This window comes from Pan troglodytes, chromosome 4, assembly GCF_028858775.2.
Source record: "Pan troglodytes isolate AG18354 chromosome 4, NHGRI_mPanTro3-v2.0_pri, whole genome shotgun sequence".
Taxonomy (NCBI): domain Eukaryota; kingdom Metazoa; phylum Chordata; class Mammalia; order Primates; family Hominidae; genus Pan; species Pan troglodytes.
Genome location: NC_072402.2, coordinates 40,887,796 through 40,908,336, shown reverse-complemented (window position 1 = coordinate 40,908,336; position 20,541 = coordinate 40,887,796). Strand labels below are relative to the sequence as shown.

Genomic DNA, 20,541 nt, shown 5'->3' with positions numbered 1-20,541 from the left:
TAAAGACTCTCAATAAACTAGGTATTGATGGGACGTATCTCAAAATAATAAGAGCTATTTGTGACAAACCCACAGCCAATATCATACTGAATGGGCAAAAACTGGAAGCATTCCCTTTGAAAACTGGCACAAGACAGGGATGCCCTCTCTCACCACTCCTATTCAACATACTTTTGGAAGTTCTGGCCAGGGCAATTAGGCAGGAGAAAGAAATAAAGGGTATTGAATTAGGAAAAGAGGAAGTCAAATTGTCCCTGTTTGCAGATGACATGATTGTATATTTAGAAAACCCATCGTCTCAGCCCAAAATCTCCTTAAGCTGATAAGCAACTTCAGCAAAGGCTCAGGATACTAAATCAATGTGCAAAAATCACAGGCATTCCTATACACCAATAACAGACAAACAGAGAGCCAAATCATGAATGAACTCCCATTCACAATTGCTTCCAAGAGAATAAAATACCTAGGAATCCAACTTACAAGGGATGTGAAGGGCCTCTTCAAGGAGAACTACAAACCACTGCTCAACGAAATAAAAGAGGACACAAACAAATGGAAGAACATTCCATGCTCATTGATAGGAAGAATCAATATCGTGAAAATGGCCATACTGCCCAAGGTAATTCATAGATTCAATGCCATCCCCATCAAGCTACCAATGACTTTCTTCACAGAATTGGAAAAAACTACTTTAAAGTTCATATGGAACCAAAAAAGAGCCCGCATAGCCAAGACAATCCTAAGCAAAAAGAACAAAGCTGCAGGCATCACGCTACCTGCCTTCAAACTATACAACAAGGCTACAGTAACCAAAACAGCATGGTACTGGTACCAAAACAGACACATAGACCAATGCAACAGAACAGAGCCCTCAGAAATAATATCACACATCTACAATAATCTGATCTTTGACAAACCTGAAAAAAACAAGAAATGGGGAAAGGATTCCCTATTTAGTAAATGGTGTTGGGAAAACTGGCTAGCCATATGCAGAAAGCTGAAACTGGATCCCTTCCTTACACCTTATACAAAAATTAATTCAAGATGGATTAAAGACTTAAATGTAGACCTAAAACCATAAAAACCCCAGAAGAAAACCTAGGCAATACCATTCAGGACATAGGCATGGGCAAGGGCTTCATGACTAAATCACCAAAAGCAATGGCAACAAAAGCCAAAGTTGACAAATGGGATCTAATTAAACTAAAGAGCTCCTGCACAGCAAAAGAAACTACCATCAGAGTGAACAGGCAACCTACAGAATGGGTGAAAACTTTTAGAATCTACCCATCTGACAAAGGGCTAATATCCAGACTCTGCAAAGAACTTAAACAAATTTACAAGAAAAAATCAAACAACCCCATGAAAAAGTGGGTGAAGGATATGAACAGACACTTCTCAAAAGAAGACATTTATGCAGCCAACAGACACATGAAAAAAAGCTCGTCATCACTGGCCATCAGAGAAATGAAAATCAAAACCACAATGAGATACCATCTCACACCAGTTAGAATGGCAATCATTAAAAAGTCAGGAAACAACAGGTGCTGGAGAGGGTGTGGAGAAATAGGAACACTTTTACACCATTGGTGGGACTGTAAACTAGTTCAACCATTGTGGAAGACAGTGTGGCGATTCCTCAAGGATCTAGAACTAGAAATACCATTTGACCTAGCCATCCCATTACTGGGTATATGCCCAAAGGATTATAAATCATGCTGCTATAAAGACACATGCACATGTATGTTTATTGTGGCACTATTCACAATAGCAAAGACTTGGAACCAACCCAAATGTCCATCAATGATAGAGTGGATTAAGAAAATGTGGCACATATACACCATGGAATACTATGCAGCCATAAAAAAGGATGAGTTCATGTCCTTTGCAGGGACATGGATGAATCTGGAAACCATCATTCTGAGCAAATTATCACAAGGACAGAAAACCAAACACCACATGTTCTCACTCTTAGGTGGGAACTGATCAATGAGAACACTTGGACACAGGGTGGGGAACATCACACACCAGGGCTGTCATGGGGTGGGGGTAGGGGGGAGGGATAGCATTAGGAGATATACCTAATGTAAATGATGAGTTGATGGGTGCAGCACACCAACATGGCACATGTATACCTATGTAACAAACATGCACATTGTGCACATGTACCCTAGAACTTAAAGTATAATAATAAAAAAAGTATATACTTTAATTAAAAATATTTTATTATAAAACAAATAGTAACAATAGAAAAAATTATTACTGGTCTATATTGTCTATGGATAACAATAAGGGTTTTCTCCTATGCTTTGTCAAACAGAAAGATGAGTGTAAACATCTGAAGAATCTTAAGGTCGAGATTTGAAAGTCAGTGTCATTGAAATAATGACCCTCGTAATCTTTTCTTGTGATATTTTTACAACGGGTGCTTGATAAAGAAAAACAAAAGAGAAAAAGATACAACAAACACCCGGAAAACAAATGATTCATGTTTTTACCCCTAACCCACTGAGAAATTTTAAGTTAAAAAAATCTAGCTGTCACACATATCATCACTATAATTAGACTCTTCTGTGCACAACAGCAAATTATCTTAGACAATTAAAAATATAATGTATTAGACTTATGGGTTGTGTTTACTTTTACTCTCTTCTGACTTGCATGTATTTTGTGATGAAGAAATAATGGAGAAATGATTCATTAGGATACATAGATTTTCTAATCCATATATATTATTGTATCTTCATTTGTAATTTGAAGCAGGTTTTAAAAAAATCACTTGTTTTACTGAATCATTTTAGTTCTCAGTTTAAAAAATCTTCATTTTCTTCATTCATTTCCTAAGAAAAAGTAGTAAGATCTTAATGTGATGTGCACTGTACCTTTAAATGATTGTTTGCAACAGCATCATGTAAGGGCAGAATTCCATCTATATTTTCACAATTAACCTTAGCACCAGCTTTTAATAACTCTACAATTATATCAATAGATCCTTCATTAGATGCCTCATGAAGTGGTGTCCAACCTAAAAAAAGAAAAAGAAAAAAAAACCCTGCTTCATGCGAATCAATACTCATGTAATATCTGTATTACTAAGGTTTTGTTGCATTAATGCAATATCCATATTGATTCATATGTATATACTAAGTATTGAACAAGAAATAATACAAAAAACTATGGACTTATAATTTATGTTTAATTTTGGAAACAAATTGGTCTCATCACAAATATTTGTTGATATAAGTGCCAAAGCAAAAGACTCACAGAATGCAAAACACAATGAGAGTAAATACTACTCATTTTGATTTGTTTCAACTCAGATATTAAAACGTCTGACTTTCCTATGTGTATCTTTGCATTGCCACATTTCTCTTTAAAATGACACCTGGTTTAATTAACCTTTGAGTTTTTCCCTGTGGAATTCTTCAGAGAAGATTCTTTTGTGCTTAAGCAAAATGTTAGGTAAATTTTTCATAGTTTTAGAATAAAAATAAAGAGAGAAAAAGGAACAGTATAAAAGGAGGAGAAAGAGAAGAAGGGATAGGAGAATGAGAAAATTCTGCATTCTCATCAAAGTTACAGGATAAACTTGAGGCTTCCAAGGAAAAGGCCTAACTCCCTTTACTCCCCGTTCTGTCTACCCTCTCTGATGCTCCCAAATGGATGTTAAAAACTGTTTCAAAGGAAAAAGGTCTTTTAACAATGATAAATCTTAGTATTCAACTAAACACTAATATAATATAAAAAAGATTGTTCAAAGTTATCACTTACATATCAGCCAGGAACAAATTGGAGGGGGCAGGAGGTGTTGAAATGTGTATTTCAGTGAGTTCAAATTATAAAGGTAATTAAATTAAAAGGATCCAAACCTGCATTATCGTTTAGATTCACATCTGCTCCAGATTCTATCAGGGCTTTCACTAGGGACAGATTTCCTCTTCTGACGGCTAAATGAAGCTGGCTTTCCCCTCTGGCATTCCTCTTGTTGATCCCACCTGTTTTCATTCCTGTAAATTTGCCAAACAAGAGGTTTATTTTCTGCCAAATGCTGATTGTTATAAAGGATCTTAGAAAATACATAACAACTTCCTCAAAATACCACACTACACAGAAACATATATCAATTAATGTTATCATTGCTGTTATTGTTTTAATATATAATTTCTGAAGAAATAATAAGCATCTAAGCACATTACTTTGTATTCATTCTAGCTGTTGATTAATCACTCTATCAAACACTTGATTAAAACAAATTAACTTGCTTCAGTTCTATCTACACTCATCTAATTCTCAGTAGTCCTTTAATAATGAATAATATTTTTCTCAAGATAACTGAGATATTATAAAAAATCATCTTTCTACAGCCATTCTGTATCTCAATGGGTGTATTCCTGATCACATAGGTGCCAAGTAACAAACTATGGCCTATGGTTTTCCATTTTTCTTTCACAAAATGTGCTGTACAATATCATTAACCAAAGATTTTGTTTTTTAAATCTCTTCCTTGCAATACAAGTTAGACAGACTTAAGTTGGAACTAAAAGTAATGAACTGATCATGTTTTCCCCCTATTTCCTGCCAAAACCATGCTAAAATGACAGTAAAAGAAATTTTAAAGTACCATATTAAAAAAATGAAAGAGGAAACAATAAAGGACAAAGACTTCAACACATTTGGGGGGATTAGAAAGTCAATGATGGAGAACAGTGAACTGACTTGGCAGAATGGGGAATGCTCCAACACAAGTGCCTGCAAAGGGAATTGTAGAGAGAGAGCCAATCTGACCTCACGCACTCCACACTTGGGGAAATGAGGCACTATGGAAGGCAGGTGTGTGGAACAGTGGGCGTGGGCGCTGGGCAGTTGGTTAATATCTTTTATATAAGATCTTTTACATAGAAAAGTTGGGACTCCAGGTTTCCTTCCCCAACCCTCAACTGACTAGCAACCACTTCTCTTATCCCAGATCTCCAACCCAAAGCCAGGAACCTGAAGGTTTGTTTTCTATAGAAACTGCATCAGGGCCAGGCACGGTGGCTGATGTCCGTAATCCCAGCATTCTACTAAAAATACAAAACTTAGCCGGGCATGGTGGTGGATGCCTGTAATCACAGCTACTCTGGAGACTGAGGGAGGAGAATCATTAGAACCTGGAAGGTGGAGGTTGCCCTGAGCCAAGACTGCACCACTGCACTCCAGCCTGGGCAACAGAGATACACTCCGTCTCAAAAAAAAGAAAAGAAAAGAAAGAAAGAAGGAAGGAAGGAAGGAAAGAGAGAGAGAGAGAAAGAAAGGAAGGAAGGAAGGAAGGAAGGAAGGAAGGAAGGAAGAAAGGATCTGCATTAGAGAAGCTTCAGACTGAGATGCAAAGCAAAATAAACGGATAGGGTGAAGAAACAGAAAATATTTGTTAAATCAGTGGTATCGACACCATGGAGGAAACTTGTTAGAAATGCGAATTCCCCAGTCCACTCCAAACTTACTTTGGAGGACAGACTAAAATGGCTCCTAATGATCCTCACCATCTGGTATTTATGACTTTGTGTACTCTTCTTCTCTTGAATAGCTTGCTTCTAACCAATAGAATATTTCCATATTGAAGGTATTTCATTTAACTGATTAAGTTAAAAGAGATTGTAACATTTTCTGTCCTGCTAGCAGACTTGCTGTATTGCCTTCAGCTTGTAAGTTTTGATGATGCAAGTAGCCATGTTGGAGAAGCCCACCCAGCAAGAAACTGAGGATGGCCACCAGCCAATCACCAGTGAGGAACTGAGGCCCTCAGCCAACCATCCTCAAGAAATTGAATTCTGCCAACAATCACATGAGCTTGAAAGTGTATCCTTCCCTAGTAGAGCCTTCAGATGAGACCCCAGTCCTGGCCAACACTTTGCTGCCTATGAACAATTCTGTTAGAGGTCCCAACTAAGCCATGCCTGATTCCTGACCTACAGAAAGTATGAGACAATAAGTGTGTAATAGAGACAACTAACACACCTACTGAATCAGATTATTTGAGGGTAGGGCCCAGCAATCTGTGTTTTAACAAGCTTTTCAGGTAATTCTGATGCAAACTAAGGTTTGAGAATCACTGCATTAAACTTTGGGACAATCTTCTTGCTCTACTTCCTAAATGTCATCAACCATGCATATGGTTTCAGGGCAAGAGATAAAAAGATTAGAGAACCATTCTCTAAAAAATGGATTCTTGGGTTATATGAATCACAGGGAAGAATAAGTCTCATATATCTCTTCCACTGGCACCCAGACAAAAACATATTGCTCTTTAGAGATTAGCAATCCAAAATTCTTTATTGGAAGAATTAAAAACTTATGTGTGTGTGTGTGTGTATATATATATACATATGAGAGACAGAGAATACATTTGAAAATTATATCTAAGATTGCAGGCCTGCAGACTGCAAGTGTGAATAGAAAAATCTCTCCCAGCTGGGCACAGTGCCTCACACTTGTAATCCTTGCACTTTGGGAGGCTGAGGTAGCAGGAGTTTGAGACTAGCCTGGGCAACATAGGGAGATGACATTTCTTTAAAAAATTTAAAAATTAGCAGGGTGAGTGAGTCGAGATCGTGCCACTGCACTCCAGCCTGGGTGACAGAGCGAGACTCCGTTTCAAAAAAAGAAAAGAAAAAAAAATTAGCGGGGTGTGGTGGCATGTAGTCCCAGTTACTGAGGGATGCTGGGGTGGGAGAATCATGTGAGCCTGGGAGGTCAAGGCTGCAGTGAACTGTGATTGTGCCACTGCTCTCTAGCCTGGGTGACAGACAAGACCCTGTCTCAAACAACAACAACAACAACAAACTCTCCCAATAATCCTTACTGTGGATGGTATAAATTCTTGTTCCTGGTGTGTTTGTAGCAAAGAAGGTAGCCATGTAATATACATTTTGGAGAAAAACTCAAAAACTTCTCAATGTTACTAACATCATAAGTTTGTACAGCATTTGACTAAAAACATAAAATAACAAAATCTGATAGAAATTCAAAAGGAAACAAATAGTACTCATCCTAAACCTCTTCAAAAACTCCACTGTAGTTTGGAATCTGATGTTACTATTAATAAGTATAATGCTATTAAATACTTAGATTTCTCTCCATTATGTGACCAGTTTTTTCTTCTCGGAAGCTTTCAGGATCTTCTCTTTATTCCTGTTCTAAAATTTCAGTGAGGTGTCTTGTTCACTGTACTAGACACTAAGTGGTACTTTCAATATGGAAATGCCTATCTCATTTCTTGTATTCTTTCTTTAATGATTTCTTCTACTGTTCACTCGCTATTCTCCCTGGATTTCCTGGAGTGATCTTTAATGTTTTTATCTTTTCTCTCCTATTTTCAGCTTTTTCTTTTTTTGTCCTTAGTAGACTTGTAAAGCTTTGCCTTGTAACCCTGCTGCACATATCTATATATTATCTATTTATTTAAATTTCTGTTTTCAACAACTAAAAGCTCTGTATTGTTCTCTTATTGTTCCCTCTTTTCTATACCTTTTTGGAAAAAATATTAGATGCTTCTTGATTCTTGTATAGTTTTTGTTTCTTCTGGGTTCCTTTGGTCTGCTTAGTTTACTTTGATATCTTTCATATTGGTGTTTTCTGCAAATACTTGTCGATTCTTGACTATCTGTTCATTCATATTTTAGTGAGGAAAACTAAAATCCTAATTGGAAATCTGTGGAGGGTGAGGGGAATGTGGCAGAACTTGGGCATAGTTGAATTCACTGTTGGGTGATCAGCAGGAGGTAAGCCTGCCATTGTTTTAGGGAATCCCAGATGTCACTATCTAAAATTCTTACCTCTGGAGCAGTTCAATTCTCTGCTCAAGTGGCTTACAGTCTGGTGGAATAATAGACATGTTAAAAATTACATTTAAATATGATTAAGTGCTGCTAGAGAGGTGTGAAGTTTCCTGCGGTAGCTGTAACAAATTACCACAAACTGGGTGACTTAAAACAACAGAATATATTCTCTCATAGTTTGGAAACCAGAAATCAATATCAAAGTGTCAACGGGGCTGTACTCCCTCTGGAAGCTCTAGGAGAGAATATTTCTGTGCCTCTTCTAGCTTCTGATGGCTGTCAGCATTCCTTGGCTTCCTTGGCTGTGGCTACATTGCTCCTTTGCCTTCATCTCATCATTTCTTCTGTGTGTTTCAAATCTCCCTGTGTTTGTCTCATAAGGACACAGTAATTAGATTTAGGGCCCACCTGGATAATCCAGGATGGTCTCCTTATCTTAGGGTTCTTAACTTGATTACATATGCAAAGAAGGTAATAGGCATGCTTTTACTATATAAGGTAATAGTCACGAACTACAGGGATTAGGACAGGGCATGTTTTGGGGGGCCAGCATTCAACCCACTATAGGAGGTATGTATAAGAAGGATTTCAGTTTACATGAGAGGGGGAAAATGAAAGAATATTCATAGAGAATGCCTAATTCAGTGTCCTTCCTACCTCTTAACAGACAGTATGTAAATCAACATTCAGTGAATAATGTTTAACCTGAAGTGGTCCAGCCTATTGTTTATGACAGAACTATCTCCAAGAACTATCAAAGGATGCTTAGCTTGTCCGTACTGTGAAACACACATAGTTCACTCATCTGACACAAAACAAACTAATGGCTATGTTTCTTTAATTTCCCTTATGTTAAAAGGGCTGAATGGAAGTATCTAAAGAATCTGATACATTTCACGCCTGCTGTCCCCACTGAATATTCTTGCTGTGTCTGCAGTTTACCTTATCTCCTCTAATATAATAAACTAGAAGTCATAGAAAGAAGTATGACATGAATATATTTAAAGATTATTGGATTATCAAGTGATGCCTTAACAACAAATATCGCTGAAATAGTCATATAAGTCAGTGAATAACTACAAAAAGAAACAATATATCTGAAAGTTTAGAAATTCCTTGAAGTAGAGTGAATTGCTGGGCTTGATTTTGTAAACTTTAACCTATAAAATTATAGGAATACAAACCTAGGTTGCAGGTAGTTTTTAAGAAACTTTGTCTTTTTCTGAAATTCTGAACTGTTTTGTGTTCTTGGCTATTAGTAGGCATGTGAATTTCTGACTCCGTTTTTTCTTTTATCTCCTCACAATTTCTTATAGTTATTTCATCTCCACTGATGTTATTAGTTAATTCCTCATCTGAAACAAACATTTTACAATATCAGTGTTGTTGTTCTCCTACCTGGTTATACAATTAGAAAATAAAATTTCTAATTTTTTAAAGTTTCTGTTCCACACTGGACTGTTTAAGAAAATGGAAGCTTTTAAAAATGTTTTTATGTAACAGACAAAAAGTTTGCTGGTTGCAGCTTGGTGGGAATATAGTAGATAGTTGAAATGAATAGACCTAACAATTTCCTGCTATCAAAATGTTGTTAGGTTTCCTGATGCTCAATAAATACTATATTAAAAAGCAACAGAAAGAGTGATAGAAATACTGTTTATTCAATCAATGGGGAAAGGATTCCCTATTTAATAAATGGTGTTGGGAAAACAGGCTAGCCATATGCAGAAAACTGAAACTGGAACCCTTCCTTACCCTCAGGGGACAAAAATTAACTCAAGATGGATTAAAGACTTAAACATAAGACCTAAAACCATAAAAACCCTAGAAGAAAACCTAGGCAATACCATTCAGGACATAGGCATGGGCAAAGACTTCATGACTAAAACACCAAAAGCAATGGCAACAAAAGCCAAAATTGATAAATGGGATCTAATTAAACTAAAGAGCTTCTGCACAGCAAAAGAAACTATCATCAGAGTGAACAGGCAACCTACTGAATGGAAGACAATTTTTGCGATCTGTCCATCTGACAAAGGGCTAATATCCAGAATTTACAAGGAACAAATTTACAAGAAAAAAACAAATAACCCCATCAAAAAGTGGGCAAATGATATGAACAGACACTTCTCAAAAGAAGACATTTATGTGGCCAAAAAACATGAAAAAAAGCTCATCATCACTGGTCATTAGAGAAATGCAAATCAAAGCCACAATGAGATACCATCTCACGCCAGTTAGAATGGCGATCATTAAAAAGTCATGAAACAACAGATGCTAGAGAGGATGTGGAGAAATAGGAATGCTTTTACACTGTTGGTGGGAGTGTAAATTAGTTCAACCATTATGGAAGACAGTACAGTGATTCCTCAAGGATCTAGAACCAGAAATACCATTTGATGCAGCCATCCCATTACTGGGTATATACCCAAAGGCTTATAAATCATTCTACTATAAAGACACATGTACATGTATGTTTATTGTGGCACTGTTCACAATACCAAAGACCTGAAACCAACCCAAATGCCCATCAATGATAGACTGGATAAAAAAAAGTGGCACATATACACCATGGAATACTATGCAGCCATAAAAAGGGATGAGTTCATGTCCTTTTCAGGGACATGAATGAAGCTGGAAACCATCATTCTCAGCAAGCTAACACAGGAACAGAAAACCAGACACCACATGTTCTCACTCATAAGTGGGAATTGAACAATGAGAACACATGGTGAGGGGAACATCACACACCAGGGCCTGTCATGGGGTCGGGGGGCTACTGGTGGGATAGCATTAGAAGAAATACCTAAGGTAGATGATGGGTTGATGGGTGCAGCAAACCACCATGGCACATATATACCTATGTAACAAATCTGCACGTTCTACACATGTATCCCAGAACTTAAAGTATAATAATAATTATTAAAAAAACTACTGTTTATTACCATCAGTCAATATCAGCTTAGCAACCGTCTTTGATAACATCGTTTTGACTTTCGAAGTAATCACTGTTACTTAACTACTAGGTTTAGTGGCATCTCAAAATATGGCCCACATATCCTCATTCTTCTCAGTTTGGCCATCGTTTGAATACAATTCAGTTGGAAATTTCTATAAAAATAAGTAAATCTATAGGAAATATGTACAGATTAAGCAATATTACTAATACCTGGTTTGTGAGAAATTTCCTTCTTTTCTCTTTGACTAAGTTTTGAGATGTTGGCCAATTCTTTACTCATATTATCAGTGGAATGAGAATCTATATCATGTATAGTCTCACTTTCTAGATGGTTTTGTCTCCTTTTTTCAACTTTAGTTGTTTCTATTACTTGAGAATGAGCAACTATGGATAAAGGCTCATTTGAATAAATTATTTTTTGGTCTCTGTCAATGTAATTCCTCTCAGTGTCACAATTCTTTGCCACCTTTTCCACAATATGTGTATCTGTTTGATTCATTAAAAAAGTTGGTGCTCTGGGAATATAATCCTGTGGCTTTTTGAATAGCTCCATATGATTAGTCAACTTTGAAGCCTCATGTGTCAAAATTGTTCTCATACAAGCCAGGGAATTTTGCTCAGGATTGCCATTTGAGTGATCAAAAGAAGGTCCAAATATGCATTGTTCATAATTTGCAACATGTTCAGAAATAACTGCATTATCTGAATAAGAAAAATTAACAGCTTCCTGTTCTGGAAGTGTGGTTAGGCTGACTGCTTTTAACTCATTTTCCTGTGAAAGATGATCTTCAGAAAGTAAAAACTGTTGAAAACCCATTTCTTTTTTATTTGTTAAATTCTCCTTAAAATTATAGTGTTTTTTGCCACCTGTAGAACACAACACCTTTTTAGATGTTATAGCCTTCTCAGAGGTAGAGCAATCATCATCATCATCATTATCAGAATTTTCCTTTACAAAGGATAGGAAAGAATTTTCCCATTTGTTAAATCTCTCATCTTTTGGGACCAAGTTACTGTTTTCATGAGATTTATAAAGTACATGGTGTTGTTCCTGGAGAGTGTGAGGCTGCTTATCTGTAGTAACAACTGGTAACTTGATTTCTTTATGTAATAAAAGTCCTGGGAAAGAAACAGCTTCAGTTTGGTCAACAGATTCTAATTCCAAGCATTGAACTTCTTGACTATCTGATAAATCCAGGTTCTGGATGTGTATCTCTTTGGAAACTGAACAAGCCTCAGTACTGCTATCTAATCCATTTTTCAGGCTTGACAGAGTTAAGCTGGAAGGTTCACACAATTCTTCTGGAAGGTCATTATGGGTTTCTGGAATATGCTGCTGATAGGTAACCAATCTGTTTATTCTCCTGGAAGGAGAGACAGCTAGTATCTTTCTTGGATTACAGTCTACATCATCTGCTTGGGTCCTTTTATGTTGTATTTTTCTTCTTCCTATACCTTTTGGCACGTTTGTGTTGGGATCTTTGACGTTATGGAGATTGCCCTTTCTGAGTCCTGTAGAGTATATCTGGTTAAGAGTTGATTGTTTATGCTTGGATTTACCAAATTTTGTGTTTTGGGGATCTTTTTGGTAATATTCATATACATCTTCTTTATTTATAAATAAACTCGCTTTGCTTCCTTTATTGACTTTTACATGTTCCAGCTTCTGTCTGTTGGAATTTTCATTATAAACATGCCAAATGTGACTTTTAGAACTGAACTTTGGTTTCTATAGAAAAAAAATACATAGTTAGCTTTAATTTTCAGCGGTCGTACTATATCAATTCAATCTGGATTATTGATAAATCAACTATTATTTGATTCAAACTATTATTTTCTAATTCAATCTAACCACAGATCCTGCTGGGATACAGCCAACCTGATATTTCAGAAATGCAGACTAATAGAAGAAAGGCAAATGTAATAGATTTAGACTCAGTATGTATACTAATCTTTACTTTCTACTGTAGATTTTAATTCCTTCTTGCCAGTATTGTAGCACTACTAATCTTATTAAACATAATAAAAAAATTTTAATCTACTTAATTTTTATATGCTTTTAAATTAATCAGATCAAAGTTTCCTTTACAAGGAAACTCTGTGTTGGTGTACATCTTTTGTGTCTAGTGGATTGGTGCTACTCCTTTGAGCTGTAAACAGCAAGAGAAAATCAAAGAAAGCAGATTCCAGTAGTCAGACTCTATAAACTTTACAAGAAGCTTTACACAAATGCTTTAGAAACACTCTCCTCTCCCAATTGTTATATAGGTGGAGCTAGAATTAGGGGTTTCTTCTTCTAGTATCTGGGAGAACTATGGGATGGAAGCAGAAAAATTGACTTAAAAACAGGAAGACAGATATACTCTTCAACTGGTCTGTATGAAAAAATTATTATGGGCTGCTAAGATTAAAACAGGAACACAGCTTCCTCTCATTCACACAACTCAAGTACTAGATGAAGAGTAACTGCCCACGATGTAAAGTTTGAAGGGATGGGCTAATACCTTTGACTCTTTCCTGTACTATGCTTAGGCCACAGGAAATTAGACATAGTTGATAAACCTTAAGCTCCATAAAGAGGAGGAGGAAGGAAATGGTTACCAATATATTAGCGTGCCCAGATATGCCACAAACTAACAGCCCAGAACCCTCTGATTCTCATGCAATTATTCTAGTGTCTTAAAAGCAAATGTGAAGTCATTATTACTAAAGCTTCAGCAGTCTTTCTCTTCCCTTTGACAATCTATGAAACAACCAGAAGTTACATCCCTATAAAAATGTTTATTACTAAACATAGATATACCTTGTGTTGGTACACATCCTCTATGTCTAGTGGGTCAATGCTACTCCTTTGAGCTGTAAACAAAAAGAGAAAATCAATGAAAACAGCTTCTAGTGTTTAGACTTTAGACTTCTAAAACCCACCAGTCCTTTGCCACGAGAAAACCAAGTGGAATAAGTGAAATTATGCAAACATTTTATATTAAAATTGGCACATACAACATTCCTATAAGTTCCATATTAGAAATCAAATACTATCTTAAGAGAGCTAAAATATTTCTATAGGGAAAGCAGAGCAGATCTAACAGAATAACTAATACTAAAGATTGGCATTAAACTCAGTATTTATTTTCCCCACAGATATATCCAGATATGACCTTTTTATTCAATAGATTATGTAACTGTGTGCAAGCTACTTTTATAAGGTGAAAAATTATTTTATAATTAATTAGATTATCATCTCCTAATATGCCTGCTTAATAAAGTCCTAATTGAATGCTGCATTCTCTTTAAAGTAAAACATACACAGATGGAAAAGGCCGTCTTGTGAATGCACAGGGGGAAAAAGATTATTTTTAAAAAGCCTAAGTTGATAATAAAAGGAATGTATTTTAGTGTCTCTTCATAGCCTCCTTTATGTAATAAAAGTAGCATCAAAGTTAACTATATATGCATTTGGCTACAAAAGATAAAAACCTAGGAACAATGGCTTACACACAGGAAATATTCAAAGAATATTTGACAGAGGAAGGAATAAATGAATGAACATCTTGTATGTGATACATAACACAAATTTCCCTAAATATAAGCTAGAAATGTAAAATATTTTAATGAGGATGTAATTCAAAAACAGAGCAATTTAATTTATTTCTTGGGGATAACTTTCATGATAGCAATCAAATTATGAGCTGCATAATGAAGCATGACATTGATTCATTCACATTATACAGGTGAAAAAGTCAAACATAATGTCCTTTTACCAAGCAAAAAGGTGCTATTCCTTTGGAGCACCGTCTCTGGGGACTCAATCCAGAGTTTCAGTCTTGATTCTCATCTGCTTAGCAGCTGGCTGACCTTGAGCAAATTTCTTAATGTCTCTGCCTCCATAAAATGCCCATAAATGAAAGCTAATAATAGTTTCAACCTCATAGAATGGTGAAGATTGAATTATATAATCCATGTAAAGTGTTTACATGAATCCTAGGTATAGAGAAAGTGCTCCATTATTATTGTTATTATTATTTTCTAAGAGCAAAAGGACACTATACCTTCTCCAAACCTTTGATCTTAAATAAAAGAGTAGAAAAATCGTATTTTCCAGAAACCACCCTGCAAGGGACATGGTTCCTAAGAGAATCTGGAAGGAAGAACAGGGCTTTATTTTCTCTGAGTTTTAAGACTTTACATTCCCTAATACAACCAACTTAATACCCAGGTATAAATTCTGAGGTGGTGATATTTAGTGATATAGCTATATTATTTTCCCTCTGCCACTCTGAGTTCCCATAATGTACTGGGTACTGTGTTGAGATATTTACATATATTAACTTCAGTCCTCACATTAACAATCCCATAGGTATACAGGTAGATGCAGAGATATTATAAACTCAAGTTTACAGATAAGAAAATTAGGAATGTTAATTTACCCTATAAGCTTTATAGCCTATGAGGCTATAAAGTTAGGACTGAACCCTTGTCCTACATCAAAGTAGATATATTTTACTTTAAGCTAGAAAAGCAGCAAATATATTTTATATGAGGAAAGTTCTTTATTCATCATTCCCATACTTGAAAGCTCTTCATCTGGAACTTAAAAATGAATACTCTGTTTTTATTTATTTAAGTGAAATAATATTCTCTATTTACATACATATATTCTTTACTTAAGTAACCTAATTTTGCATTCATATTGAAAAGTAGGCTGATAATTAATCATGGAATTTGAAAGTTTAAACTTAAGAAATATTCAAACCATCTGGTGAAGCATGATAACACAACCCATCTTAGTAAATTCTCTCACAAAGGAAGAGTGGGAGCTTAGTCCTATGGAGAAATGTTTGGGATTCCTTTACATGAAAGAAATTTCATTGGGTAGGAATAGATTAAAGTGGGCACTGGTGAAGAGGGTATTCTGGATTTGGAGAAAGGACTAGAATGCTGTAGGAAGCATTCCCAGAAGAGCAAAACAATGCATGTTGTAATTATTTAAAATAGAGAAGTCAAGCAGTTAAGCAGATTATCAAAGCAATAATTTAAAAATATACTTTTGCCTCCAACTGAATTTTATTTGCAATTTTCCATATAGTTTAAAATGTTAATACGATTGTTTTAATAATTTATCTTAATGTGCTTGTATAGACCTGGCTTCAACAAGTTACTGTCTGTCTCACTTCTCATGCAATTTGGCTACTTGGAAGGAAGTTTTTTGCTCTAATGAACCATTAATTAATTACCTCCTGGTAGCCTTCAATTATCAATGAAGTTTTCTCTTTACTATAAAAGTAGAATATTTTGATCCAGGACTTAGTTCTTGTCAATAGCATTCAGACAACTGCATTTCTTGATCAAGTATATGATTTATAAAATAAAATCCATAAAATAATAAAATAGATCCACTAACCCTAAAGAAAAACTACTCTCATGACTGGTTGTTAGATTGCTCAACTGTACCTAATTTTCAATAACAGACACACCTAACAATAATTGGAAGAACTGTTTTATATTAAATAGAACCCAGCTGGGAAGGAGATTGATATGGTTTGGCTGTGTCCCCTTCCAAATCTTATCTTGAATTGTATCTCCCATAATCCCCATGTGTCATGGGAGGAACCCAGCGGGAGGTAATTGAATCATGGGGGCAGGTTTTTCTCATGCTGTTCTCCTGATAGTGAATAAGTCTCACAATATCTGATGGTTTTATAAAGGGCTGTTCCCCTGCACTTCTCCTTGCTGCTGCCATGTGAAGAAGGACGTGTTTGTTTCACTTCCACCATGATTGTAAGTTTCCTTAGGCCTCCCTAGTCCTGCAGAACTGTGAGTCAATTAAACCTCTTTCCTTTATAAGTTACCCAGTCTCAGGTATGTCTTTATTAGCAGCATGAGAACAAACTAATACAGAAATGTACTTTAAATTTCATTTAAAACCATTTAGATCGGGAAAAGATCTTTTCTAATAGACTTATCAAAGGGTTTGTGTTGACACTTAATCATTAACCAAGATAGATATGTAATATCTGTCCTGTTATCCTCCTGGACATGAAGGAGCCTGGGTTATGTGTCTTTTTTATGTACTCTCATAGGGCCTGAGCATTCTTTTATCACATTCTTCATCGTAATTGCTTGCTATCCCTGTTTCTTATTCATCTTGTATTATCAGGCTTTGGCACTATTTAGTGTTTGATACATAGCAACCCTGATACAATGAATGAATGAATGAATGACTCTTCATAGAAAATAAATTCCAGTGGAGGTGGGTTAGAGAGCATCTGTTGTTTTGCCTGCCCAGCACATAACCTCATAGGCAGCTCTCTGAAGAGAGATACCATTGGTTCCTGCTGCCTAGATCCCTGGAGCTGCTTTTATTCTTGACCTTTCCAAGGTCTGGATCTTCAGCTTTTCCTTTAATTCTTGAGTTGTTCTGTCAAGAAACTCCCTTTTCAGCCTTAAGTTGATTACTTGCCACCAAAGAACTTTGAATTTATATTTGTATCAAAGAAGTGACAACAGCCACAGCTGTATTATTTGTCCTCAGGAAGACACAGAGCTTTAGCAGAGGATAGGTTTCCACTGCCAGCCTAAGTTTTGTTCTATTAAGGGAGAACTACAGGACATGTAGGGAGGCCCACTCACTTCATGGTGAGAAGGATTTTCAGATTAAACTTTCCTGCACACAAAGGGGGAACTGCAAAGGTGGAAGCCTTTGTTGTTAAAGGTAATAATATATAAAAGCCTTTGGGAGAAAATATCTGTTGGGGATTTTTTTCATTAAAATACAGTTTAATAAATGGGAATGAAGCACATACGGATCTCTTGAATGGAAAGAATTTGTTTTTGTTTTTGTTTCAGAGGACTGACAATATTTATTCAATAAATATTTGCTGAATGCCTACTATGTACAAGACACTTTAATATTAATCAGTAGACAAAACAAAGATCTTTTCCTTCATGGAGCTTAGACTCTGGAGGAAAAAGACAGAAAATAAAAAATAAGTCAACTGTCTAATGTGTTAGGTAATAAGTGCTATGGGGAATGTCTAAGCAGAGCAGGGTTAGAGGGAATAGAGTGAGTATAATGATTCTAAAAATATATGCATAGATTTTTGTGAATCTATGGATATATTTTTAATATATCCATGTATATTAAGAGGTGGAGCTTAATTCTGCTACCTTTGAGTGTGGGCCAGACTCAGTGACTCACTTCTAACAAACAGAATATGGCAAAAGTGATGACATATCACTTTTAAGATTAGGTTATGAAAAGACTGGCTTTTGTCTAAGGTACATTCTCTTCCTCTTAGGTCACCTGCTCTGAGATAGCTGCCAGGTTGTCAGCAGCCTTATGGAGAAGCTAATGTGGCAAGTAGCTAAAGCCTTCAGCCAACAACCAGCAATGATCTGAGTTTTGCCAACAATCATTTGTGAATTTGAAAGTGGATCTTCCTGTCCTAGTTGCAACTTGAGATGACTACAACCTGTGACTCTCATCTAGAACCACTCAGTTAAACTGCTCCCAGAATCCTGACCCTCTGAAGCTGTGTGAGATAAAACATGTTTGTTGTTTTAAGCTGCTAAGTATTAGGATTCGTTGTTACATACTGATAGATAACTAATATAGTGAAGGTAAGAAGGGGGCAGTTGCAGTATTAAGTAGGGTGGTCTAGGCCTCGTTGAGAAGGTGACATTTGAACTAAGACTTTGGGAGGCATATCTGAGGAAAAGCAAGGAGGCCAGCATGACTGAAGTTGAGTAATGGTGGTAGAAAGTACTGGTAAAAGGGGTTAACCAGTAGGGTGGCCAGCTGATAACAGGAACTTCTAGGCTATTGTAAGGATACTGGCTTTTCTTCTAGATTAAAGGGAGAGCCATTGCAGAGTCCTGAGCAGATGAATGTAGAGTTGTTACCAAAAAATCTAACGAATGTATTAGAGAGTATAAAGAGTATGTCATGTATTTAAATTATGTTTACATAAATTTTTATTGAAAACTATAGATCAAGTTCTTTTGTTGTTCAATTTAATAGAGCAGTGGATGAGAGGGAAAAAGTATAGCCATAAGAAAATATTCTTAGGGAATGAATATAAATAATCCTGGCCATTTTCACTGAAAAGGATATAACCAAAGGGGATCATATCATGTTATTTAGTCAAAGGATTTTGGGGAAAAGAAACAAATTTATAAAAGGTTTCTTAACTCTTTGCAATGTACAACCTGCAGAAAAGTATTACCTTTCTTTTTTCTTTTAGAGTCCTATGTGCATTTGCAAACAAGTCAGTGTGATTTATTAACAGAATGAAGAAAAGACACTATTGGATGGATTTTCTCAACACTCATGAGAAAAATAAATTTAATTTCTTTAATTCTAAATTAAATTTCTGTAACTTCACTGATGTGACAAATAGCTATTACAGGGCAGTTTAATCTTACCTGATGTAAGGCATTTTTGATGTTTAGGGATATATCTCTCAAGGAGACGCTTCATACATAAATCCTTGGCCTCATCCAAAGCACATTTTCCATCATCATTTCTAAATAATGGATCAGCTCCATTCAGAAGAAGTAACTCTGCCACCTAGAAAAAGGTTGTTTATGTAAGGGAACCCAGATTGAGGGTGTATTACTGTGAATGTGTGCTAGCAGACTACTCTAAGTAACATCAAATATCTCTTTTGAAAACACAGTTTGGATTTATCTATAAATCCTTGTCCAATAAAAAAAGAATTAATGTAGTTGCTACTGAATTTTAATTTGTTGATACATGAGTTTCTTATCATTAAAAAAGACTAAAGGAAGAATGAAAGGGAGAAAGAGAAAAAGAAAGAAGGAGGGAAGAAAAGAAAGGGAGAAGGAGGTAAGGGGGATGGAAGGTGGGAAAGCAGGCAGGCAGAAAGGCAGGAGGCAAGAAAGGCTGAGGTAGAAACATCAGTGGCTCAGCTGCTAGTGAAATGAAGTTAGCAAATACACCAAGAATTAGGACTGGGTTCTGTAGTAGTAAATATAATTTTAACAGGTTCCAGGAGATAATTATGTCTTCCATCTATACCTGTGCTGCCGCTGCTCCTCCTCAGACTGTCGGTGAAAAAGTGGTCAATCTATTACTACTGTTACTACTTCTCAAACAACCTCCTCTATACAGCTTTCCCTGAGCTCCCCCAATGCCTCACCATCCACTGCTGCCCAGAGAAAAACGACTTCTCCTTCTTTTCACACACATATTACTGCCCAATATACTCCATATTATACTTATTTCTTTCATATCAGTCTCTCCTAGTGTACTCTAACTTTCTTGAGGGTGGGACTATCTTTTTCTTAAATAATTTATTATTTTTCAACAGGAAATTAATGAATATGGTTCAAAATACAGAAGGCTCAGACAAAAATACAATGCAAAATAAGTTTCCCTCCTCTACCCCTGTTCTATTATTTTTTCCTGAGTCAGCCGTGGTTAATTTATTTGGAATTTTTCCAGCAATAGTCTAGTCCAATAGGTATGTATGTATGTATATATACATAATATGTATGTATACATATTTTCTTACACAAATGGTCATATATTATATACACTCTGTATTTTGCCTTCTTTCCCCCACCCTCCTAACAAGTCCTTGGAAACTGTTCCATATCAGTGTAGACTACACTTCCTCATTCTTTTCAGCAGCTAAGCAATAGTTTACTATGTGAACGTACTATAATTTATTTCACCAGTACCCTATTAATGAATGTTTAAGTTGCTTCGAAGCTTTTACTACAGATATATGTCTTCATATT

The 20,541-nt window shown here is 35.9% G+C and overlaps 1 protein-coding gene across 11 annotated transcripts in view; it reads right to left on the bottom strand.

Moving 5' to 3' along the window:
- Positions 1-20,541, bottom strand: part of ANKRD31 (ankyrin repeat domain 31) — a 173,014-nt gene that overhangs the window by 71,133 nt on the left and 81,340 nt on the right. For 6 of the 11 annotated variants that reach the window (XM_063810360.1, XM_009449014.5, XM_016953134.4 and 3 more), the window contains exons 12-17: positions 19,201-19,345; positions 13,580-13,632; positions 10,987-12,505; positions 9,002-9,172; positions 3,870-4,007; positions 2,883-3,025 (exon numbers count right to left, since the gene is read on the bottom strand). In XM_063810360.1, the coding sequence (XP_063666430.1) occupies positions 2,883-3,025; positions 3,870-4,007; positions 9,002-9,172; positions 10,987-12,505; positions 13,580-13,632; positions 19,201-19,345 (2,169 nt within the window). The remainder of the gene's footprint in view (positions 1-2,882; positions 3,026-3,869; positions 4,008-9,001; positions 9,173-10,986; positions 12,506-13,579; positions 13,633-19,200; positions 19,346-20,541) is intronic. The other 5 variants (XM_063810362.1, XM_016953136.4, XM_054685044.2 and 2 more) reach the window with 1 other exon arrangement.